The 21,888-nt window shown below is 42.1% G+C and overlaps 1 protein-coding gene across 2 annotated transcripts in view; it reads left to right on the forward strand.

The window, feature by feature from the left end:
- The window catches only part of CNIH2 (cornichon family AMPA receptor auxiliary protein 2), an 89,492-nt gene that overhangs the window by 54,296 nt on the left and 13,308 nt on the right, over positions 1-21,888 (forward strand). Inside the window, exons 4-6 of one of the 2 annotated variants that reach the window (XM_089483490.1) lie at positions 1,820-1,932; positions 9,198-9,341; positions 15,403-17,429. In XM_089483490.1, coding sequence (XP_089339616.1) covers positions 1,820-1,932; positions 9,198-9,341; positions 15,403-15,430 — 285 coding nt within the window. In that variant the 3' untranslated portion in view covers positions 15,431-17,429. Of the gene's footprint in view, positions 1-1,819; positions 1,933-9,197; positions 9,342-15,402; positions 17,430-21,888 lie in introns of those variants that run through there. The other variant, XR_016272158.1, reaches the window with a different exon arrangement.

Below are 21,888 nucleotides of genomic sequence, written 5' to 3' on the forward strand. Positions count from 1 at the left end.
CTATCTCAGGGTGCCTTCAAAATGGACAGCTCCTAGCATTACCCATTTTTCCTTCATTCAACCAGTAAGTAAATAGATGAAGAAACAGAGGAGTAAAACACAGCAAGCTTACCAGTTGAACATGATGTTATCTGAGCCAGTGTGTCCTGTGCTCCAGTTTGCAAGTGTCCCAGGAATCTGGTGCATAGAATACAAGAGCTATTGAGCAGTTAATTCAGACCAGGTCAGTATCCAACAGGATGAAGCAAGAGGGTGGTCACCAGTCCAGATAAACAAAGCCACCAAGAAGTGAAACAGGGTTGTGAATCCTATCAAAAACACATACACTAGAAAGTACAGTACTGTTAGTTGCCAAGAAAGGACTGTTGAAAGCAACAGGAGACCGGAGAGTTACTGGGAGATTTGTAGGCAGCTGTTTCAGGACCCCAGGTGCCTAATTAGTTCAGCATCTCCTACTTAATAACCTCTGGGAGCAATGCCATCTTAAAGAATTTCATCTTCACTGGACGAATGATGGCAGTTGTCCTTCAGCGTTCTGCAGCTTCCTGCTGGGGAGTAATCCTCAGTTCTACATATAGAGCATTGTGATCAGGAGCTGCAGATTCCTGGTAGTCTGCTTCCTCTTCATTGTCAGAATTGTCTGATTCCAGCAGGTGAGTTATGACATTGTGTAAAATTTTGTGATGAGGTGGAATGATGGCCTGGTGAAAAGCCTGCCCTGAATGTTATTCAGGAAAGACCTGCTGGCCTGGACCAAAAGCCTCAGCATTGTGTTCACAAACCTAGCTGCTTCTGGGAAGCCCACTAGCAAGACATGAGTACAGACCCCCCGCGTAAGGCGAATTCCGCCTATGCTCGAGCCCTTTGCGCCCCGTGTATAGCGTGCCCACGTATAATGGAGGTGCACTGTACAATGACTTATTTCAGTAACGGATATCCAGGCGGACTGATGTCTGATATGACTAGTAGCCATTGTTACTTTATTCTCGAGAAAATTGTCTAACTTATCTTAGCTGACAGACGTTGCTGTAGCCTATTTGGACATCATCCAATGTGGTTTAAGTAACTCTCAGGAGGAAGGGGAGTTTGCTAGATAACTAGGAAACTGCAATTGTGAATCATACCGAGAGTTTTCACAGACAGTGGAATAATTCTCTCCAGGCTCTCACCCTCTTTCATCTAATGAAGTAGACTCAGGTCTAATCCACATTTCAGAAATAATCCAGTTTGAGACCACTTTAACTGCCCTGGCTCAGTGCTAACGAATCCTGGGAATTGTAGTTTATTGTGGCACCAGAGCTCTCTGACAGAGAATGCTCAATGTCTCACAAAATGACAGTTCCCAGAATTCCCTAGCATTGAACCAGGGCAGTTAAAGCAGTCTCAAACTAGATTATTTTTGCAGTGTGTTTTGGATCTCAGCCTACAAAGTTTTATACTACTAATGTCTTTCTCTCAAGTCTCAAAGGCGCTGCAGGATTTCTTTGTATTTTTATGCTGCTACAGACTAACACAGCTGTGCCTTTGAATATCCTTGTTATGTGTCAAGGGTGATGGAAATGAGTAGGACACAAGCAGAGCTAGCTTCCTTCCTTGTGTGTTTTAACAACTCCTGAGCAGGTCTTATATACTGAGGATTGCTCTGATTAAATAATTTGTGATTTTAGTAGTTATTGAGCTATACGTTTGTAGTGATCTTGTTTTATAATGTTGTCAAAAGTGGTGGTGTTCTTGTTACCAGCTATGTGAAGGACACTGTATGGAGAACATCAAAAAGCCTGGATTGATTTGATTTTTGATGTGAGCATTTCTCTTGCAGCTTGTGGTTCCTGAGTACTCCATCCATGGGCTTTTCTGTCTAATGTTTCTCTGTGCGGCTGAATGGGTGACCCTGGGACTTAACATCCCACTGCTTTTCTACCACTTGTGGAGGTGAGAACAAATTCAAACCTCACCACTCTGTCACCTGATATTTTGGTCTTGCACTTCAGGGTGATGTGAATTTTACACTAGATCTGATTTGCAAAACAAGACCCATATTTCAGTTGTGCAAGAAGCTAAATCTGAAATAACTTTTTTCAAAAATCTCACTGTTAAAATGTCTTATACAAGGTAAGGACTTAGCTGCAAAATTAAGATTTTTCAGTTTCAAATAAAGACGCAAACGGTAGGTCTTTAGAAGCTCACTTTGGGATTTTTCCTTGGTTTTTTGGCAAAGTTTGTATGGTTTTATCTGTTATTTTAAAAAACATTTGACCTGCTTTTCTCTTTCAAAAAGGAAGTTTCTCCAATATCTTTCAAATTTTTAAAACTCCAATTATTGAAGATAAAAATTAACAAATAACCAGTAATAACATGTGCCATCATCAATATGACGTTCTTTCAAATACTTAAACAAGGCTATCATATCACCTCTTAACTGTCTCTTCTCCAAGCTGAACATACCCAGCTCCCTAAGTCTCTCCTCCTATGGCATCGGCCCTTCACCATTTGGACACATTCCAACTTGTCCACTTTCTTTTTGAATTGTGGTGTTCTTCCAGGTGAGGCCTGACAAAAGCAGGATAGAGTGGCACTGTTACTTCCCTTGGTCTAGACATTACGCTTCTGTTCATGCAGCCTAAAATCGCATTGGCCTTTTTAGCTGCTGCATCACGCTGTTGACTCATGTTCAACTCGTGGTCTACTTGGACTTCTAGATCCCTTTCACATGTAATTTCATTCAGCCAGATGTCCCCCATCCTACATCTGTGCATTTTATTTTTCTGCCCTAAGTGCAGTACCTTACATTTCTCCGTGTTGAATTTCATTTTGTTAGCTTTGGCTCAGTTTTCTAGTCTATTCAGGTCATTTTGAATTTTGATCTTTTCCTCTGGGGTATTAGCTACTCCTACTAATTTTGTATTATCTGCAGATTTGATACCCATGCCCTCCATTCTTTCATCCAAGTCATTGATAAAGATGTTGAATAGCTCTGGGCCCAGGACAGACCCCTGTGAGACCCCACTGGTCACTTTCTCCAGGATGAAGAAGAGGAGCCATTGTTGAGCACCCTTTGGGTTCGGCCAGTCAACCAATTACTACTCCTAATATTTTATTTTTATCCTGCCTCTCCATCAGGATTGAGGCGGCTTACAACAGCGATAAAATATAACAATACAAAGTAAAACCCATTATCCCTCTCCCCAAACAAATTCTTATATAGCAATAATAAAATAACATCTAGCCATTAAAATAATCAATTGGTCGGCAAGAGACATCATATCCATATCAACAAATGACCATGTGAGCTATTCAGGGAAAGTCTGTTGGAAGAGATTGGTCTTGACAGCCTTTTTAAAGCTATGCACCTAAAAATTGCATTGTCTAGCCCACATATTACCAGCATGTGCACGACTCTACCCCTTCTTCCAGGTTCCTTCAAAGATCCACTTTTTTTACTTTTACCACTCCCTATCTTTTACCTTTTACCAGAGATGTGGGTATACCTATCCATAGAATTTTTTCCACACTAGATACACACACACACACACACACACATCCATCTGGGCTGTTGTACTGCAATCAATTATGTTAGAGGAGCTAAATTTAGGATATTCTAGGACAGTTATTTTTCCAAGGGGACCAGCATTACAGTAATGTCAGAATAACAGAGTTAACAAATGTACCACTAAGCTTGTTTCTGTTTTGCAGAATCTCTTGTTTCTCAATCATTCACACAAGTACAAGCAGTCAGGGAAAATATACTTAAGCTTAAATGTGTCCACAGACACACATCCATCCTTTAGTGCAAGAGTGGGCAAATGTGGAATGGTAGCCTCCTGGGAGATCCACTCCACCCACCACCCACTTTGTAATTCTCACAAAATTAACTTTTTTGCCCCAGATACCATCTAGGGGACAAGGAGCATTTTCATCATGTTTAACTTTTGGGGGCATTTTGAAGCATTTTCTCCCAATTCCCTGGGGAGCTTGAGGATTACAAAAATGGTCCTGAGGTTCACATATGGCCCACAGGCTGCACTTGCCCACCCTTGCTTTAGTGATACAGAAAGTTCAGTCAGTTGTACTAAATCAGATTTTTTTTGCTTGAAATGGAACTCATCAGTAGTACAAAATGTGAGTTCATGAAACCAAAGTTATTACAGTAAAATTGTTGATATAATATATATTAGTTACTACTATAGCTAAGCCTTTCACTGCATAGATCACGAAAAGCTCTTAAAAACACGACAGTGCCAATATATCTGATAGTCCTGTTGAGAGAAATGTTTACTTAGAACAAGAGGCCACTGTTAGAATATGAAAAAACAAAATGGTTCTCAATTGGGAAGGGGGTTCATAGAATCATAGAATCCAAAAGTTGGAAGAGACCACAAGGGCCATCCAGTTCAAACCCCTGCCATGCAGGAACTCTCAATCAAAGCATCCCCGACAGATGTCCATCCAGCCTCTGTTTGAAGACCTCCAAAGAAGGTGACTCCATTACACTCCGAGGGAGTTTGTTCCACTGTCGAACAGCCCTTACTGTCAGAAAATTCTTCCTAATGTTGAGGTGGAATCTCTTACCCTGTAGTTGGAATCCATTGATCCGGGTCCTGTTCTCTGGAGCAGCAGAAAGCAAGCTTGCTCCCTCCTCAATATGGCATCCCTTCAAATACTTAAACAGGGCTATCATATCACCTCTTAACCCTCTCTTATCCAGGCTAAACATTCCTCAGCTTCCTAAATCTCTCCTCATAGGGCATGGTTTCCAGGCCCTTCACCATTTTGGTCGCCCTCCTTTGGACATGCTCCAGCTTCTCAATATCTTTTTTGAATTGTGGTGCCATGCCACAGAAGCCGACAGTGACTTAAGGGAATTGCAGAGGGCAATACTGTACCAGTTCCAGATCTTGTGGAGGAGGAGGAATAATGTGAGATGGAAATAGGTCAGGAAGCTGTTGAGGATCATGGCATGGCCAGCAATACTGAGGAGTCATACAAGATACTGACAGAGAGTCTTACCTCAAGTGAGACCAAATTGGAAGTGCCCAAGCAGGCATATTTATAGGGCAAAAACTGTCCCAGGACAGAATTCAAGGTTGACGTGGAAGTTCCAGGAGAGAGGAATAGGGAGGAAATAAAAAAGCAACAGTAGCTCTTCCCACATTTTAACCCTTGATTATCTAGGAAGAAGGTTCTGATAAATGGGGGGACTCCCATTTGTCACAGGACCCTATTGGGCTAGACTAATGAATCTGATCTGGAGCTTCCTGTTGGGAAAATGTAGTCCAAAAAGGATCCCCTCCAGGTTCCTGTTGGGTTTCCAGTAGAAAAGAAAGCAGGCCTAATGTTTGACTATTGGGCTAGACTGATGAATCTGATCTGCAGCTTCCTATTGGGAAAATGTGAGGAACTGGCAACTCTAACTGCAACAAATCTTCAAACACTCAGTGGAAGATAGTGGAAGAGCTCTGGATGCTTTGTAGTATATAGCAAACAGTCAGAAATCATATCTGCTTTCCTTTCCTCTGGAAACCCAACAGGAGCCAGGTGCAAAATACTGACTCAGGTGATAAATACAAATTTTGGGGGAAAGCGTTTCTGAGCACATGCACAACACTTTTAGGAGCTAATTTTGTCCTATTATTGCCATTATTTCATGATTCAAATTATTTATTTTATACCAGTGTAATACAACTATTTTTTCTTGGGGGAGGGGGGCAAACACAACCGTACGTTACTTTAATAGTGACCAGATCATATGTAATAGTTCCTTTCTGTAGTATACTGGTAAAATCGCATTTGGTGCTGAGCTCCAAAAAGTACTGTATAGCTTTTTTCCGGAAATATTTTTACACCGAGTAGTATATGTAGGCACATCTACTTAAATTGGTTACAGAAGGCATAGGAATATATTCTGTTCTGCTAAAAAGCTGATAAAATCTGCCATACGATAACCATTATAAGACTGTGCAATGCTGTGGAAGAAGCCATCACTTCATACAACTACTGCAGAAGGGAAAGTGAGCCTGCATTAATATGCCAGAATGGCAAAATTAACTAGCTTTATTGGATTTAAAGTAGGCCAGCAAAGATATGGTAACTCTCATACACATCCCTAGAAGCTCTTCACTGAGTATTAGAATAATTAAGAGACTAGTTGATATGATTGTTCAGTTTTGTTACATTGTAGGTATCACTTTCATTAGCCAATTTAATCTGTTTCTTAATGCAAGATAGCTGTTATACGAACTGTAACGTACTGTCTATCTTTAAAATATAACGTCTTCAAAAAGGAAAAGTGAGATATTAATTTAAAAAGATATGTAACCCTTTGACTGCAGGACTTCAGAATGTTGTGAGCTGAACCTTGGATAAAATACAAAACAAAACCACCACCAAACAAATAAAGAAACAAACAAACAAACCCCAAACCCCACCTGACTCTGTTTTAGTTTTAAAATTATCTTAGCATGGCTTGTTTTTTTAAAACTCCCGAGATAAATAGCTTGAGGGGGACATTGTATTTCTTGCACTGTGACCAGCCTGAAAGAATAGATAGATTATTTTCTATTCCTGGACATCTCTGTAGGTTTGACGTATCTGTCCTGGAAATTAGCGCTAGCAGGAAATTATACAAGGGTTGGAAGAGGAGGGGAAGGAGAGACATTGTCCTTTTTATATTTATATTCAAATTAAAACTTTGCCAGGGCTCAACAAATCTGAGGGGGCCTTAGTGGCCATCCAGGAATGAGTGTCCATTACCAGGGTATGCCCAAACCCTAAAATGGTGGGGTCTTGTCTTTGACCTAGTGCTGCATCTTTGAGAAGGAACAGTGGACTAAGGAAAAAAACAAAGCCCTACTGCCATCCTCTTCCATAGAAAGCTGCCAAAAGTGGTGGGCTGTTTAAGATCTCTGCATCTATCTGTTGCTTGGTCTCCCAGAGCGAGAAACATGACTTCTCTGGACTATAGCTCCTAGACTCACCACCACCACCCAGCCAACATGGCCTGAAGAGACTGGGGGATAATGTCCTTATGCATGCAAAGCAGTTGAGCTACAATGCTTTTCCAGCTGCTTTAGTCTCTCTCTCCCTCACTGACCATCTGTTTCAGTACCAAATCTATTGATAAACTGGCAGTGGTTTTCCAGAATCTTGGACAGGGACTGAGACTTGTCTCCTGAATCCTTTTAACTGCCAGCTGATGTCCAGATTTTCAGAGGAGACATCTTTTCTGCAACGCTCCTGGAGATGCCAAGGATTGAACATGTAAAATATGTAGCCTGCCACTGAGCTGTGGTCCTGTGACTTGGCATTGAATTTTGGCTTCAGCCCCAGTTTAGCCTGCCACATTTTTAATCCCCATCCACCTGCCCAGAAATGTTACGTTTGGAGGATGAGTTGCATGGGAGAGCTCTTTTAATATTAATGCTAGAAGGTGAGATCTTGAATTCAACTAAGTCAATATATATTTAATATTCTATTATTCTTTTAATAATTAAAAAACACTGCCAGTGTCTGCCAGTCAGTTATACCAGCAGTGTTGCCAACAAGCCTCAAAGATATTCCCCAGAATGTTTTACCAAAATCCAATATCCCCGGAATTCCCCAATATTTATTATTATTATTCAGTCAAAATCCCTGGAAAGAAATTAATTAAATTCCACGGATTCCGAATTCCCTCGAAACTGGCAACACTGTATACCAGTGCCTTTGCTTTCATTGACCAATATTCTGGAAACTGAAAGCAGTTGGCTTCTAACTGACCAATGAATCAAATCCTGTCTCTTCCCCTCCCAACCCAACACCTTATATATCTTTGCATTCAAGACATTCAGGGGTGAAAAAACAAAGAAAGAAAGAAGAAAAACCCTGTCACCCAGTTAAGAAAATCTCAGTCAGTTAATTATGGATTTTTGGTGCTTAAACCTGCATAAACCGGAATATACATAAAGCAAGATTCTTGAAAGAAGAGAACAGTGGCCACAATATATGAAAACAGAGCTGCATCACAGAATCATAGAGTTGGAAGATACCACAAAGGCCATCCAGTCCAATCCAATCTGCCATGCAGGAACTCTCTATCAAAACACCCCTGACATGATGGCCACCCGGCTTCTGTTTAAAGGCTTCCAAAGAAGGAGACTCCACCACTTTCCGAGGGAGTGTCTTCCACTGTTGAACATCTCTTACTGTCAGGAAGCTCCTCCTAATGTTGAGATGGAATCTCTTTTGCTGTAGCTTGCATCCATTGCTCCGGGTCCTGTTCTCTGTAGCAGCAGAAAACAAGCTTGCTCCTTCCTCAATATGACATCCCTTCAAATATTTAAACAGGGCTATCATATCACCTCTTAATCATCTCTTCTCTAGGCTGTCATACTTAAATCTGACAGAGCCACCCCCACCCTCCAAACAAACCCTATCTTTTCAGCCTAGCAGCATCCCAATTAAAGGGTTTCCGAGGCACTGCAGATCAGGGCACTGAGGAATGATATCTGCAGCACTCTCTTGGTTACAGGACATATCAAAGAACAGGCAGCTGAAGAAACCCTTTGGGGTCCTGCCACAACTGCTTGTCTCCAAACTCCCTGTAATTGGGAGAACACTGGATGTAATTTCCCAGTACCCCTTCTGCAATGCCCCAGAAACCCTGTGGTTGAGACACTGCCAGGTAGATCTTTGCATCCCCGTTCAGTCATTAACAATAAATGTGAATCCCAATGAGACCATAAGTCCAGCTTATGAATTGCATCACTAATGAATGGGATGCCAGTCATTCTCTGTTTTCTTCGTGGAATTAACCTTTGCTAACCTGACACTTTCCTCCTATGTTGGAGGAGTCTCCCATCCCTCCAGTCAACAAATGAGGGGGCCAGGTTGGGGAAGCTGTATTAAAAGCTGCATGCAAAACATTGTAATTTCATAGGACAGGCATTCATTACCATGTAAGAGAGAAGAGGAAGAATGTCTTTCGATGTCTATAACCTGTGGATTTTGGGGGGTGGGTGGCGGTGGGGTTTACATTGTGTTTAAAATCATTTTAAATTATTTTTAAAAATAATTTTTAAAAAGTCTTGCTCAATTGATCAGACACACCTTTTTGTCTATCATAAGGTTTTCAGTTAATTAAGTTAAAATTCAAGGAAGAGGCCTGAAACATCTCTTTTTGGAAGGTGCGACCCAGCTGTTCTTTCTTCCCCTCCTTCCAGGTATTTCCATCGCCCAGCAGACGGTTCAGAGGTCATGTATGATGCTGTCTCCATCATGAATGCTGACATCTTAAACTACTGTCAGAAGGAGTCCTGGTGCAAACTGGCCTTTTATCTGTTGTCATTCTTCTATTACCTGTACAGGTGAGCTTTGGTATCATTAATGTTATTTAAATTTGTAGCCCACCTTTGTAACACAAAGTACTCCAGCAATAAATAGCAAAAGGCCAGGCCTCATTGCACCAACTGCCTCAGGCTGCAGATGCTGGGGAACAGTATCCCCATTTCCTTCTGTTAGAAAACAGACCTGTGTGAGTATACTTCTTTTTTGGACTGCCTCTCCCACACTCCTTTAGCCAACATGGCAACTGATCATGTTTCCTATGGGATTTTGGAAGTAAAGTCCAAAAAAGGTATTTTTTCTAGGCTCTGGGCCTGTTATGGTCTTCTAGACTGACCTGCTACCAACCAGGTATGATAGACGATGCTATAGCATCACTAGTATTGAAGTAAGTCAGCTTTCTCTGTGTGAAATGGGAGAACAGGAGACATCTTGTCCGTTGCTCCAGATGGCAAAATGAGCTTGACTCAAATGACACAAATGGAAAATAAACATGATAATTAAATAGAGTAAGTAAAATATAATAAAATGGAAGCTAAAATCTAGGTAAGGTACCATTGGTTTTAAAAAGCCAATCACTTAAAAAGATCTTCAACTGTTGATACTTAAACAGTATCAGTTTATGGGCCAGAAGCCTATCTAATCATCTTTTCCTGCCAAGTTGAGGTATAAAAAGGATTTGACAAGCATTTCCTAGCAAGGAATTTTGGAGAATGCAACCTGTTAGGTAGCAGTTGCCTCTGGAAACATTGATGGGATAAAATATTAAGGATTCTTCCAGATGTGACAGCATAGATCACACACACAAAAACCAACAACAACAAAAAAACCCTACAACAACAACTATGGATGGCTCTTAAGGACATGGGAGTGCCACTACATCTGATAGCACTGATGAGAAAGCTGTGCTTACGACAAGAGGCTACGGTTAGAACAGAACATGGAAAAAGGAATGGTTCCCAACTGGCAAAGGGGTCAGGCAAAGCTGCATTTTATCACCCTGTTTGTTCAACTTGTATGCAGAAAATATCATAAGAGCAGGCTTAGACTCAGAAAGAGGAGTAAAGATAGGAGGAAGGAGCATCAATAAAAGATATGTGGATGACACCATACTACTAGAAGAAAACATCACAGACGTGGAGCAATTATGAAAGAAGGTCAAAGAAGAAAGTGCAAAGGCAGGCTTAATGCTGAACAAAAAGAACACAAAACACTGCTCATGGAGGAGCTACATACGTTCAACCAAAATAATGAGGAAAACAAAATAGTAAAAGTGTTCCATCAGTCAGAATGGAGACTGTAGTCAAGAAATCAGAAGAAGGCTAGGCATGGGAAGGGCAGCTATGAAATAAGGACAAAATCATTTTGTGTAAAGATATATTCCCCATCACCATCTACAGATGTGAGACCTGGAAAGTGAAGAAAATGGATAAGTAGAAACTCAACTCATTTGAAATGTGATGCTGGAGAAGAGTGCTGAGGATAGAGTGGAGGGCCAATAAGACAAGCAAAAGGATCCTTGATCAGATCAAGGCTGAAGTCTCCCTGGAAGCCAAGATGACCAAACTCAGAGGTTTATCACACGGAGATTTTTGGAGCTTTTGCAGGTCAATTCCGACATGACTGCGCTTCCAACGATGCACATTCACGTCATAACGTGAATGTGTTATCAGGTGCGATTCCTTTCTATGGGCGCCCCTTCTGGGGCGCTTCCGCAGTGATTCCAAAGTGACTCCTCATTTTGATGAATTCAGAAAAAAATTGAATTCACAGAATTCGCATTCAAGCTCACTTCGATTTCACTTCAAATTGGTCTGGTGTGGAAAACCACTCCGATGTCACCCCCCCTTGACCCCCTGCGTCCTGCTCCATCATTCCCCTCCTCCTCCTTCACCCCATCTTGCCACCCTGCCACCCATCCCATCATCCTCTCCCTTCTCCTGCATCCCAATCTTGGCCCCAGTGACCCCTAGCGACCTATTCCATCATCCCCTGCCTTCTGCATCCCAATCCTGGCCCCAGCGACCCATCCCATCATCCCCTGCCTTCTCCTGCATCCCAATCCTGGCCCCAGTGACCTATCCCATCATCCCCTGCCTTCTCCTGCATCCCAATCTTGGCCCCAGCAACCTATCCCATCATCCCCTGACTTCTCCTGCATCCCAATCCTGGCCCCAGTGACCCTCAGCGACCTAATCCCATCATCCCCTGCCTTCTCCTGCATCCCAATCCTGGCCCCAGCGACCCCCAGTGACTCATCCCATCATCCCCTGACTATTCCTTCATCCCGATGAAATATGACAGCTAAGGAGGGGGCAGGGAAGGAGGACAGCGTCCAGAGCCCCACTGAGCATGCCCAAGGGTGGTGATTCGAATCGTTGAACCCTCTGGTGTGGTAATACAATGTGCACTCGCTCTGCTTGGCTTGGATCCGCATCACGTGACTTGCTTGGAATAGAACTGACTTCGCTTCCCCCTCAATTCAGAATGGCAACAGAAAGGCAACCAGGTGTGGTAAAACATCACATTTTAACCTTAATTCACATTGCTAGACAGAAGTGACTCTGGATCTGGTGTGAAAAAACATCACGCTTTGCATTGCTAGAACAGGAGTGACTGTGGATCTGAGCTGTAAACCCCCCCACCCCCCCTCCATGTGTGATAAGGTCCAGAGACTTTAGCCACACCGTCAGAAAGCATAATTCATTAGAAAAGACAACAGTGCTAGGAAAGGTACAGGGAAGTAGAAAGTGAGGTAGACCATATGGTAGATGGATAGACTCAATCAGGGAGGTCACAGACCTGAATCTACAAGACCTAAGCAGAGTAATGAAGGGTGGGGGGCTTAGTGATGTCTCATCCACAGGGTTGCCATGAGTCGGGGTGACATCCAGATGGAGGACCTCTATTGTTTCTATTGAGAAGGCACTCTTTACCTAGTTTGCCTAGTTACACTTTTCCTCCATTAGTAATGGTTTTTTGTTTTTTGTTTTGGTAAGAAAGCAATTGGAAGAAACAATGCAAGAATATGGGAGAGTTACGAATGCAAGGTAATCTCTGTTGGATCTCCTGGTAAATGATGAACAAAGAATCATAAAATTGTAGAGTTGGAAGAAACCTCAAGGGCCATCCAGTCCAACCCCATTCTGCCATGCAGGAACTCTCAATCAAAGCATCCCCAACACATGGCCATCCAGCCTCTGCTGAAAGACCTCCAAGGAAGGAGACTCCACTACACTCCGAGGGAATGTGTTCCACTGTCGAACAGCCTTTACTATCAGGAAGTTCCTCCTAATGTCGAGGTGGAATCTCCTTTCCTGCAGCTTGCATCCATTGTTCCAGGTCCTATTCTCTGGAGCATCAGAAAACAAGCTTGCTTCCTCCTCGATATGACATCCCTTCAAATATTTAAACAGGGCTATCATATCACCTCTTGATATGAGTTGCACATACTCCCTTGATGAGAGTTTGCACAAAGAAAGACTTATCTGGAAACACCCCTCCAGTCTGTCTGCAGCATAAAGGGCTGCCTCATGAAGGATGTTTACTGTGCTGTGTACAGTTTATAGAAATGTGGCTCTACTACTTCTGCCCTTTTCAAATGACAGTGATTTTGTGTGGGAAATACCCAGTTGCAATTCTCTTGGGGAGGGGTTGATTTTCAAATTCCCATCCTCTCCCAGTCACTGCATACATTTTCAGGGAACTGCATGTTTTACATTTAACTCACTGGACAATTATGCAAGCATTACTTACCTCTGTAAACAAATAATAACTACATAAGAAAACCTGAACCTAACTGCCCTTGAGTTGACTCCGACTCATGGCAAACCTGTAGTTGAAAAACTTCCAGATCCATGACCTCCGTAATTGAGTCACTCTATCTAGTATTCAGTTTTCCTCTTTTTCTGCTGCCCTCTACGTTTCCTAGCTTTATTATCTTTTCTAATGAGTCATGCATTTTCAAGATATTTCCAAAGTGTGACAGCCTCCGTTTTGTCAACTTGGCTTCCAGGAAGATTTCAGGCTTGATCTGTTCAAGGACCCATATCTAGGTTGGGATCCCAGTTCTCATAGTGGCCAACCAGAACTAGGAAGAGCAAACATGGCATGGTGTTGGTGACAGTAGAGAGAGGGTCTGCCCCCATGTTTTCCCTCCCACATTTGTACAGCATGTGGGGATAATGTCTGAATCCCCACTGGGTATGACTCCAAATCCTAGTGTTCAGAACATTGGAGGAAGTAAAGGTTCTCACTTCACTTTCTCTACCGCATGTATAATTTTATATTGCTGAATCATGTTCCCTCTTACACAACATAAGAAGAGAAAGATGTATCAAAGTGGACACTCCTGAGCTGGGCTAAAGATTCTGTTCTATTCTGAAGTGGACACTCCATTATTCTCACCCACAGATACCTATTTTAAATTAGTCTTTAAATTAGCCCTGATGGCCTTCAGGGCGAAAAATATCAAGTGTTTCTGAATATAAAAGCCTGAATTGTATAGTTACTCCCAGCTACAGATGTTGAATCAGGGAGATTTGACTCACCATTTGACAATTAGTTCAACATCTAGTTTAGACTAACCAATATGATTCAAAACCAAGTAATTTTTTCTTGCCACAGGTGAGTGGTTCTTCATACATTTTGGCCATTGTTACCAGTTTAGGTTGGAATCATCTTGGGTTATGTCAACGTAAATGGTTTTTGAGTGTTGCCAACAAAAGTCCTTGCTCTGACTATGTAACTGCAGCTGGATGGCCAGTTAATCAGTGGCCAAGAGTGGAACTGTACCCTGGTGCCATGCAGGTACCAGTGTGCAACCAATGAAAGGTACAGCTTTCCTGGGTCTTCAGTGTAACTATGCAGGTGAAGCTTTACATAGAATCATAGAATCATAGAGTAGGAAGAGACCATAAGGCTCATCCAGTCCAACCCCATTCTGCCATACAGGAACTCACAATCAAAGGATCCCCGACAGATGGACAGATGACAGTGGTGGAGTCTCCTTCTTTGGAGATCTTTAAACAAAGATCTCCAAAGAAGGAGACTCCACCACTGTCTCCAAGGGAGTGTGCTCCACTGTCAAAAAGTTCCTACTGTCAGGAGATTCCTCCTAATGTTTAGGTGGAATCTTTTTTCCTGTAGCCTGCATTGTTCAGTGTTTTAGTCTGTGGAACAGCAGAAAACAAGCTTGCTCTATCATCAGTATGGCACCCCTTCAAATACTTAAACAGGGCTATCATATCACCTCACCTCTTAATCATCTCTTCTCCAGGCTAAATGTACCCAGCTCCTTAAGTCTCTCCGCATAGCGCATGGTTTCCAGCCCCTTCATCATTTTAGTCCCCCTCCTCTGGATGTGCTCCAGTTTCTCAATGGCTTTTTTGAATTGTGGTGCCCAGAACTGGACACAGTATTCCAGGTGAGGCCTAACCATAGCAGAATAGAGTGGCACTATTACTTCCCTGGATCTAGATACTATACTTCTATGCAGCCTAAAATTACATTGATCTTTTTAGCTGCTGCATCACATTGTTGACTTGTGTTCAACTTGTGGTCTACTAGGACTCCTATATCCCTTTCTATGGTTCTATGATTCTTTGATTATATGATTCTGGCAGATGTTGACCATAGAGTTGCACTGGAAGTGTTGCATTCCTGTAGCAACAGATATGAACCTGGGATCCTAGTTTATTGCTGCCCAAATCAACTAGTATTCATAAGCTCTTAACCTGTCATTGATTTGTGGCCCTGACTTGTTTTTTTGGGAAAATCCAGGGTCCCAAAATTGGACAGAAGTTGAAGCAAATTCTTTTCTGACATATGGGAAATTCTGGCTGAACTTTCTATGAATGTTGCCATTGACAGTTTCAGAATTAACCATCCAATAAAAGCAGTCAGAAATACTGAACTAGTATTTATTAGACATGGCTGAGTTTCTTTTACTGTGGGCTGGAAGGAGAAAAATCTTGTCACTCATCTTTGCTTGCTGTCTTAGTCATGGTTTCTCTCTTGTGATGGTTTCTTTCTTTCTTCCTTCCTTTCTCCCTTTCTCCTTTCTCCCCATCTCCTGCCATTCAGTATGGTTTATACGCTGGTGAGTTTCTAACAGAGCCTACGGAAGACGGGCGGGAATCCTTAAACTGGTTCCCAGTGATTCCTTTGAGACATACGCCTCACCTGGACTATGACAACCTTCTGTGCTAGGACTGTGGTGGGTGGGATGGACTCGCAACCGGCCTGAGGCCGCCATGTCTGAAGCCAATACCACTGCAAGACTGTCTTTTTCTGGCTGCCTTGGACACTGATATTCTGCTGCCTCATACCAGATGGGGGCTACCATACTCCCCACTCACATTTCCAGCCCCAGGAGTAACATCCACCGATTCTGTATTTTTGAATAGAAAGCCTGTGATCTCTCTTTGTCACTGGACTTCCCAGTTTATATTCCATGTGAAACCCATGTTTGGGGAATTGAGGCAGGACCTGGTGACTCTGTGTGTAAAGCAAAATGAAGTTTTCATCAACTCCAGTCATTAGGGTGGACATTTTGTTAAACAGGGGCTTCTGTTCTTCTACAGCTTTGTTTTTTTGGGTTTTTTAAATCTGGGGAGCCCCCTTCCCTCACTCACCCATCCAGTTGTAAGGTCTGGGGGTAGTGCCCTTGAGATACAATTAGCCCATTTTTTTGTAAGTGTAGTGATAATAACTGAGCAAATTCTCTTTTTAAAAAGCCATAAGGAAGACGATAACTATAAAGAATAAATTTGGCAGCCATTTTATAAGTGGCACAGTTGCAAAAGACTTTTGCGTGGGTGTGTGTGTGAGGCAGTGGGGAAGCTTTGTCCTGTCTTTCCTTCCAAACCCAACCCCCCAAATAATAATTCTACAGGGAGTCAGTATTCAATATGTTCGGCTGCCCTTTCTTTTCTTCTGAATTGTGATATTGTCAGATGTGGAAGGGATGCTGAGATTGGAAGTAGTGGAGGTACTCTGTTGTCATGGCAACACCCAGGCCTATCTTTTTGTCCTTTGGCTTTCGGCGCGTGTGCGCATGTGTGCACACATAAACACACACATATACACACAATTTCCTCAGGCCTTGCTCCTGGCAGATGGGAAGGAAGGAAGAGGCCTCTGTGTTACATCCCTTTCTGTGGAAGTCAGAATCCTGACATTATATTGCCTTTTTGTGGTCGAAAAGTACTCTCCCCCCATAAAAACAGCACAAAACAGATACGAATGCACCCAAAACAAGAATGTAAGCAGAACCTAAAGCTGGTCTACTCTGGCAACCGGGAATTTATGGCCTTCCAGATGTTGTCGGACTGCAACGTCTATTGAATTTAGCCAGCATAGTCGGTGGGAACTGTAGTTCAGCAACATCCGGATTAACCCAACTTCATGATTCCATCAGCAATCAGCTAAATGTTTAGCTTACACATTGTAAACCGCTTAGAGACTGCCTACTGCAGTGTAAAGCGGTATATAAATGAAACTGTTATTGCTATATTTCTGGGTGGTTGAAAAGCATTGGAGACATTACTTCATCATTTGATTTTCTGGGTATCTGATATTCTAAGAGGTAGGCTCCTTCTATATATGAACGCTCCATTTACCTGTCATTGCCAACAAATGTCAATACAGTATGTAGAGAGGTCTTGTAGCCCCTTTGAGACTAACTGAAAGGACGAAGTGTGCAGCATGAGCTTTCCTAGACTTAAATCTACTTCCTCAGATGCATTTGAAAAGCTCATACTGCCAACTTCGTTATTTCAATGAGTCTCAAAGGTGCTATAAGATCTCTCTACATACTTATCCTACAGACTAACACAACTATATCTTTAAACATGAATACACTTATCCTACCTCTGGACTGCCTACAACTCAGGGTTGTAGCTACCAGAGGGAGCAAAATCCATTGCCCCTCAAAACAAGAATTCTGGCCCTCCCAATGAAATTCACCTTCAATCCCCAATTTTTTATTATTGCAGAGAGTGAGACATTGAAAATCATCCATACCTAGAACTTTTTATATTTAAGATGTTATCATCCCCCTGGTCACTTTGCTGGCCCCTTTTTTGGATGCCTAAACTATTCCCCCCCACCCCAAATATTCAATGGAAGTTTTAAATTACTGCAAGGTTAGTAATTTGGAAACTGAATGAAAATTTCATTGGAAGGAGACAAAATTCTTACTTGGGACTATGCCCTCATTTGCCTAAGCCCATAGGGACACCATTGTCCTTTTTCTAAAATGCCATATGAGGGCAAACCTGTGCAAGTTAGTACAGGCCACAGTTCAGTAGGTAAAGAGCATCTGTTTGCATGGAGTGGGTCCCAGGTTCCCAGGTATTTCTTTGTACATTCTTTATACATTTCTTATTTTTAAAACTAGAGATGGCCGTAAGGCCCTAAAGGTGCAGTGTATGGAATGAACAACCATTTAAAACAATAATAAGAATTTTAAAAGAATAGAACAATGAGACATCCAACAGAGTAAAAATGAAACAAAAAGCTAGTCAACTCTTATTTAAAAAAGCAACCACAATTGAATGCTGTCTTTCATGTCCACTGAAAAAAATGAAAGGCTAATCTAGCCAACGCAAATATTCCAGAGCTTGGAAAGTTACTTTTCAAAAATGCGAGTCCAAGGCCCTGAAAGTTCTCAGACTTTGGTCTTCCAGATGTTTTGGAATTTAGCTCCCAGGATTCCTAATGGTCACCCAAGCTGGCTGGGGCTTCTGGGAGTTGAAATCCAAAACACCTGGAGGACAAAAGTTTGGGCATCACTGCCCTGAAAGATAGCTGCTGTTCTAGGCTGCATTGACACTTCAGAATTAATGCAGTTTGACACCACTTTAACTTTCATGGCTCAATGCTATGGAATTCTGGGATCTGTAGCCATGTGAGGTATTTAGTCTTCTCTATCAGAGAGCTCTGGTACCATAACAAACTACAAAGCCCAGGATTTCATAGGATGGCACCATGATGGTTAAAGCAGTGTCAAACTTCATTAATTCTGCAGTGTGGCAGCAGCCCTAGTTAGTTTCATTTTTTAAAGCAACTTTCCAGGTTCCTCAGGTGTAACTAAAGTAGACACTATTGGTAACCTTTGTTTAAAAATCCCATCTTAATGCTATTCACAGTTGACATATGGCACAACTCCTCCCTTCCCCACATGCACAACACAAGAAGAGCCCATACTACAATCATGCGCTGTTTCTTTTCTACTATAAAGTGAGGTCACACTCTTGTAGTATAAACTGACCTCATGTATAAGTCAATGGCAGGTTTTGAGGCCAAAATTGTGGATTTTGATATGACCGTGGATAAGTCAAAGATAAAACTTTAGGAGCATGCAACAAAGGATCTAAAGAAAAAAGCAAAGGAAAACACTGAGAAAGAACGTACAAAACTCCAGCAGGCATAACTGTTTGTGCTCACACTAAAGGATGGATGAGGAGGGAACTGTGGTAAAATTGTGACTGTGTGATGTGTGGGGGAGGTGACATGGCACAGGTGGGTCTAAGAAAATGTGCACATGTCAAAAAGGATGAAAAGACAAAGGAAAGAAAATGGCGCCTCCATTAGCAGTGATTACAGCCTTTAACTTTTCTGTAATAACTTTGCCTGATTTTAACCCACAAAAGCTGACAAACATATATAGATGTCTTATCCAGATTCTTCCAAGGCTAATTCCTCTTGGTGCTCCTTTGAGGAGACGCGCCAAAGAGCTGCTCCTGCCACCGTTTTCCCATCCAGGCGTTCAAAAAGGTCAAAAGTGGCACTATGGTGGAGAAAGTCAAAGGGGTCAGTGCTTCTTTTAGGTGCGCCAGGGACAGATTAAACTCTCACCTTTTGCCACTTTACTCAGAGAAGAGGATGGCTCCTTAAAGAATTAAAGTACTTCCATTCACCTGTGGATAGGTCAACCAGCGGTTCTTTTGGGTCAATTTTTTGACTAAAATTTCTAGACTTATACATGAGTATATACAGTAGTTTAGAAATTAAGAGATATATTGCAAAAAAATATATAGGGTAACTAAACATTTAAAACATATCTGTCATCAGAGTAAATAGAATTCTCTGCTGGAGAGATCTAGTGCCTCATTAAAGTACAAATCCCAGGAATCCACAGAATGCAGCCTTGGCAGTTTAAGTGGTGTCCCAGTGCTATAGCTCTGAAGAGTGAAAGAAGCCTTTATATCTTTATTGCTGCAACCTATGCCAGCCTGGTTACTGCAGCCAGGGTCCGAAAAAGTAAAAAACCCCAAGCTCCGGATGCTGATCCAAGACGGGCCAACATTCTGATTCAGTGTTTCGGCAACTTCCTACATTGCAAGTGCCCCATGTCTTTCTTCGAAAACCGATTCTGCGTTAGAATTTGTTAATAAATCTTTAAAGCTATCTCAGTAAACTTCTTCTGTTGTCCAAAGGGGCTACAAATACTATATTACATAATATTGTTATCTTTAATCGAAAATAATTTCAACCAGGCTTTCTTTTTATTTTCAGTGCTCCATGGTGGTTTTTCTACCCAGCCATGTGGCCCTCTGGTTAAGCCCCTTTTTTAAATATTGTTGTGTGCCTTCTGGTCACTTCTGGTTGATGGTGACCCTGTCATGGGGCTTTCTTAGCAAGATTTATTCTCAGGGGTGGGGCTGTCTTTGCCTTTGCCTCCCTCTGAAGCTGAGAGAGTGTGACTTGCCCAATGCCACCCAGTGGATTTCCAAGGCCAAGTGGGGATTTGAAGCATGGTCTCCAGAGCCCAGCGCTCAAACCACTATACTACACCAGCTCTGTTAAGCCATGCTAAATGCTACTATATTCATGAGACTTAAGCATAAATGATTTTTTACGGATTGGGATCTGAACATGGTAATCCTCTTACTTTATGAATCTTCTTATAAATTGATTAATTTGAGAGAGAGTGCATATATATGTGTATACACAGAGAGAGAGTGACATGCACAATCTTTCAAAGAATGTGTTTATATCTACATCTGTATGCACCACAACCCAGTGTCATGCATCCAATCGTGGAACTTCTGTCAGAGGAACTAAAAGGAGAGTGCCCTTCCCATGCACCCCAAAAACCTTTTCCGGTAAGCCTGGAAACTCTCTGGAACTGGTTTCTAGGCCACACTGAGAGTGATGGGATGGGAAGTTCTGTACTGCAGCTGCTTGTGGTGGACAAATTGCAGCCCTCCAGGTGTTGAACTGCAGCTCCCGACATTCATACTGTACTAGGGTCATAGGGCTTGCAGTTCAACAATATCTGGACAGCTGCAGTTTGGGCACCTCTGTCTCACTGAAACACATACTTCTGCATGTACTGTATATACTCGGCTATAAGTCAACCTCATGTATAAGTCAAGGGCAGGTTTGGGGCCAAAATTATGGATTTTAATGTGACCTGTGGATAAGTTGAGGGTAAAACAGGATCGGTTAACAAAGGGTCTAAAGCCATGGTTCTCAGCCTCTGGTCCTCCAGATGTTTTTGACTTCAACGTCCAGATTCCCTTATCATTGGCTATGCTGGCAAAGGCTTCTCGGTGTTGAAGTCAAAACAGCTGGAGGATCAAAGTTTGAGAACCTCTGGTCTAAAGGATGAAGAAAAGGAAAATAACTTCAAAGAACTTACAAAATGCCAGCAGGCATAACTGTTTTCACATGAAAGGCTGCATGGATGAGAGAGAAGGGGTTTGGGGTCAGTGCTTCCAGGACAGACTACATTCTTGACTTTCACCAGGGGATGGTTCCTTTTAAATAAGAGTTCAAGTATAGTACATATACTGATCCATGGATAAGTCGACTCAGGTTTTTGGGTCAATTTTTGACTGAAATTTCTAGACTTATACATGAGTATATACAGTAGTCAAAGAGAGATGTGAGCACCCACACCAGACCTGGTTTGTTGTTTTGTGTGCCTGTCTCTGTGCATTTTGAACCCAAGAGTTATCAAAAAGAAAAACAGTCTGGCCTACTCCTGTTGCTGTACTGGCAATTTGATCTTGATCTTGATCTGAAGATTTGATCTTCAGAAACCAGCGGGGAACAGTTTTCACAAGAGGCTGATGAGACTCAAGCTGCAGTGATAGGCTTAGGAACAGAGGGAGGCAAGTAAGTTGACTACCTATCTGTAGCCTGGTTCAATAATGATAACACTGACAACAATAATTATAATAATATAAAGACGACCACTTATTATTTTATTGCACCAGCCTCCAGTAAGCTGTCTTTTCCTATTTTGCATCACCGGCTGAATGCACATGTTCTACCTTGTTTAAGAAGAAGTGTGTTGTTGGGGAGAAATCTGACTCTGCTGTGCTTGGAGGTGAATAAGAACAAAACAAACATGGAAGAGATAGGAACCAAAATTCTGAAATTGGTAGTGGTGAGAGTCATCATCCTATTACTATTAATTCCTTCCTTCCTTCCTTCCTTCCTTCCTTCCTTCTTTCCTTCCTCTAAATTTTTTAAAAACAAAATGGGCACTCCATTTCCACTCCCTCAGGGACTGTTGTAAAAAGTTGTGTTGGAAATTTTAAGAAGCTGAATATA

Source organism: Sceloporus occidentalis, unplaced genomic scaffold, assembly GCF_023333645.1.
Source record: "Sceloporus occidentalis isolate IW3139 unplaced genomic scaffold, rSceOcc1.0.p SCAF_20, whole genome shotgun sequence".
Taxonomy (NCBI): Eukaryota; Metazoa; Chordata; class Lepidosauria; order Squamata; family Phrynosomatidae; genus Sceloporus; species Sceloporus occidentalis.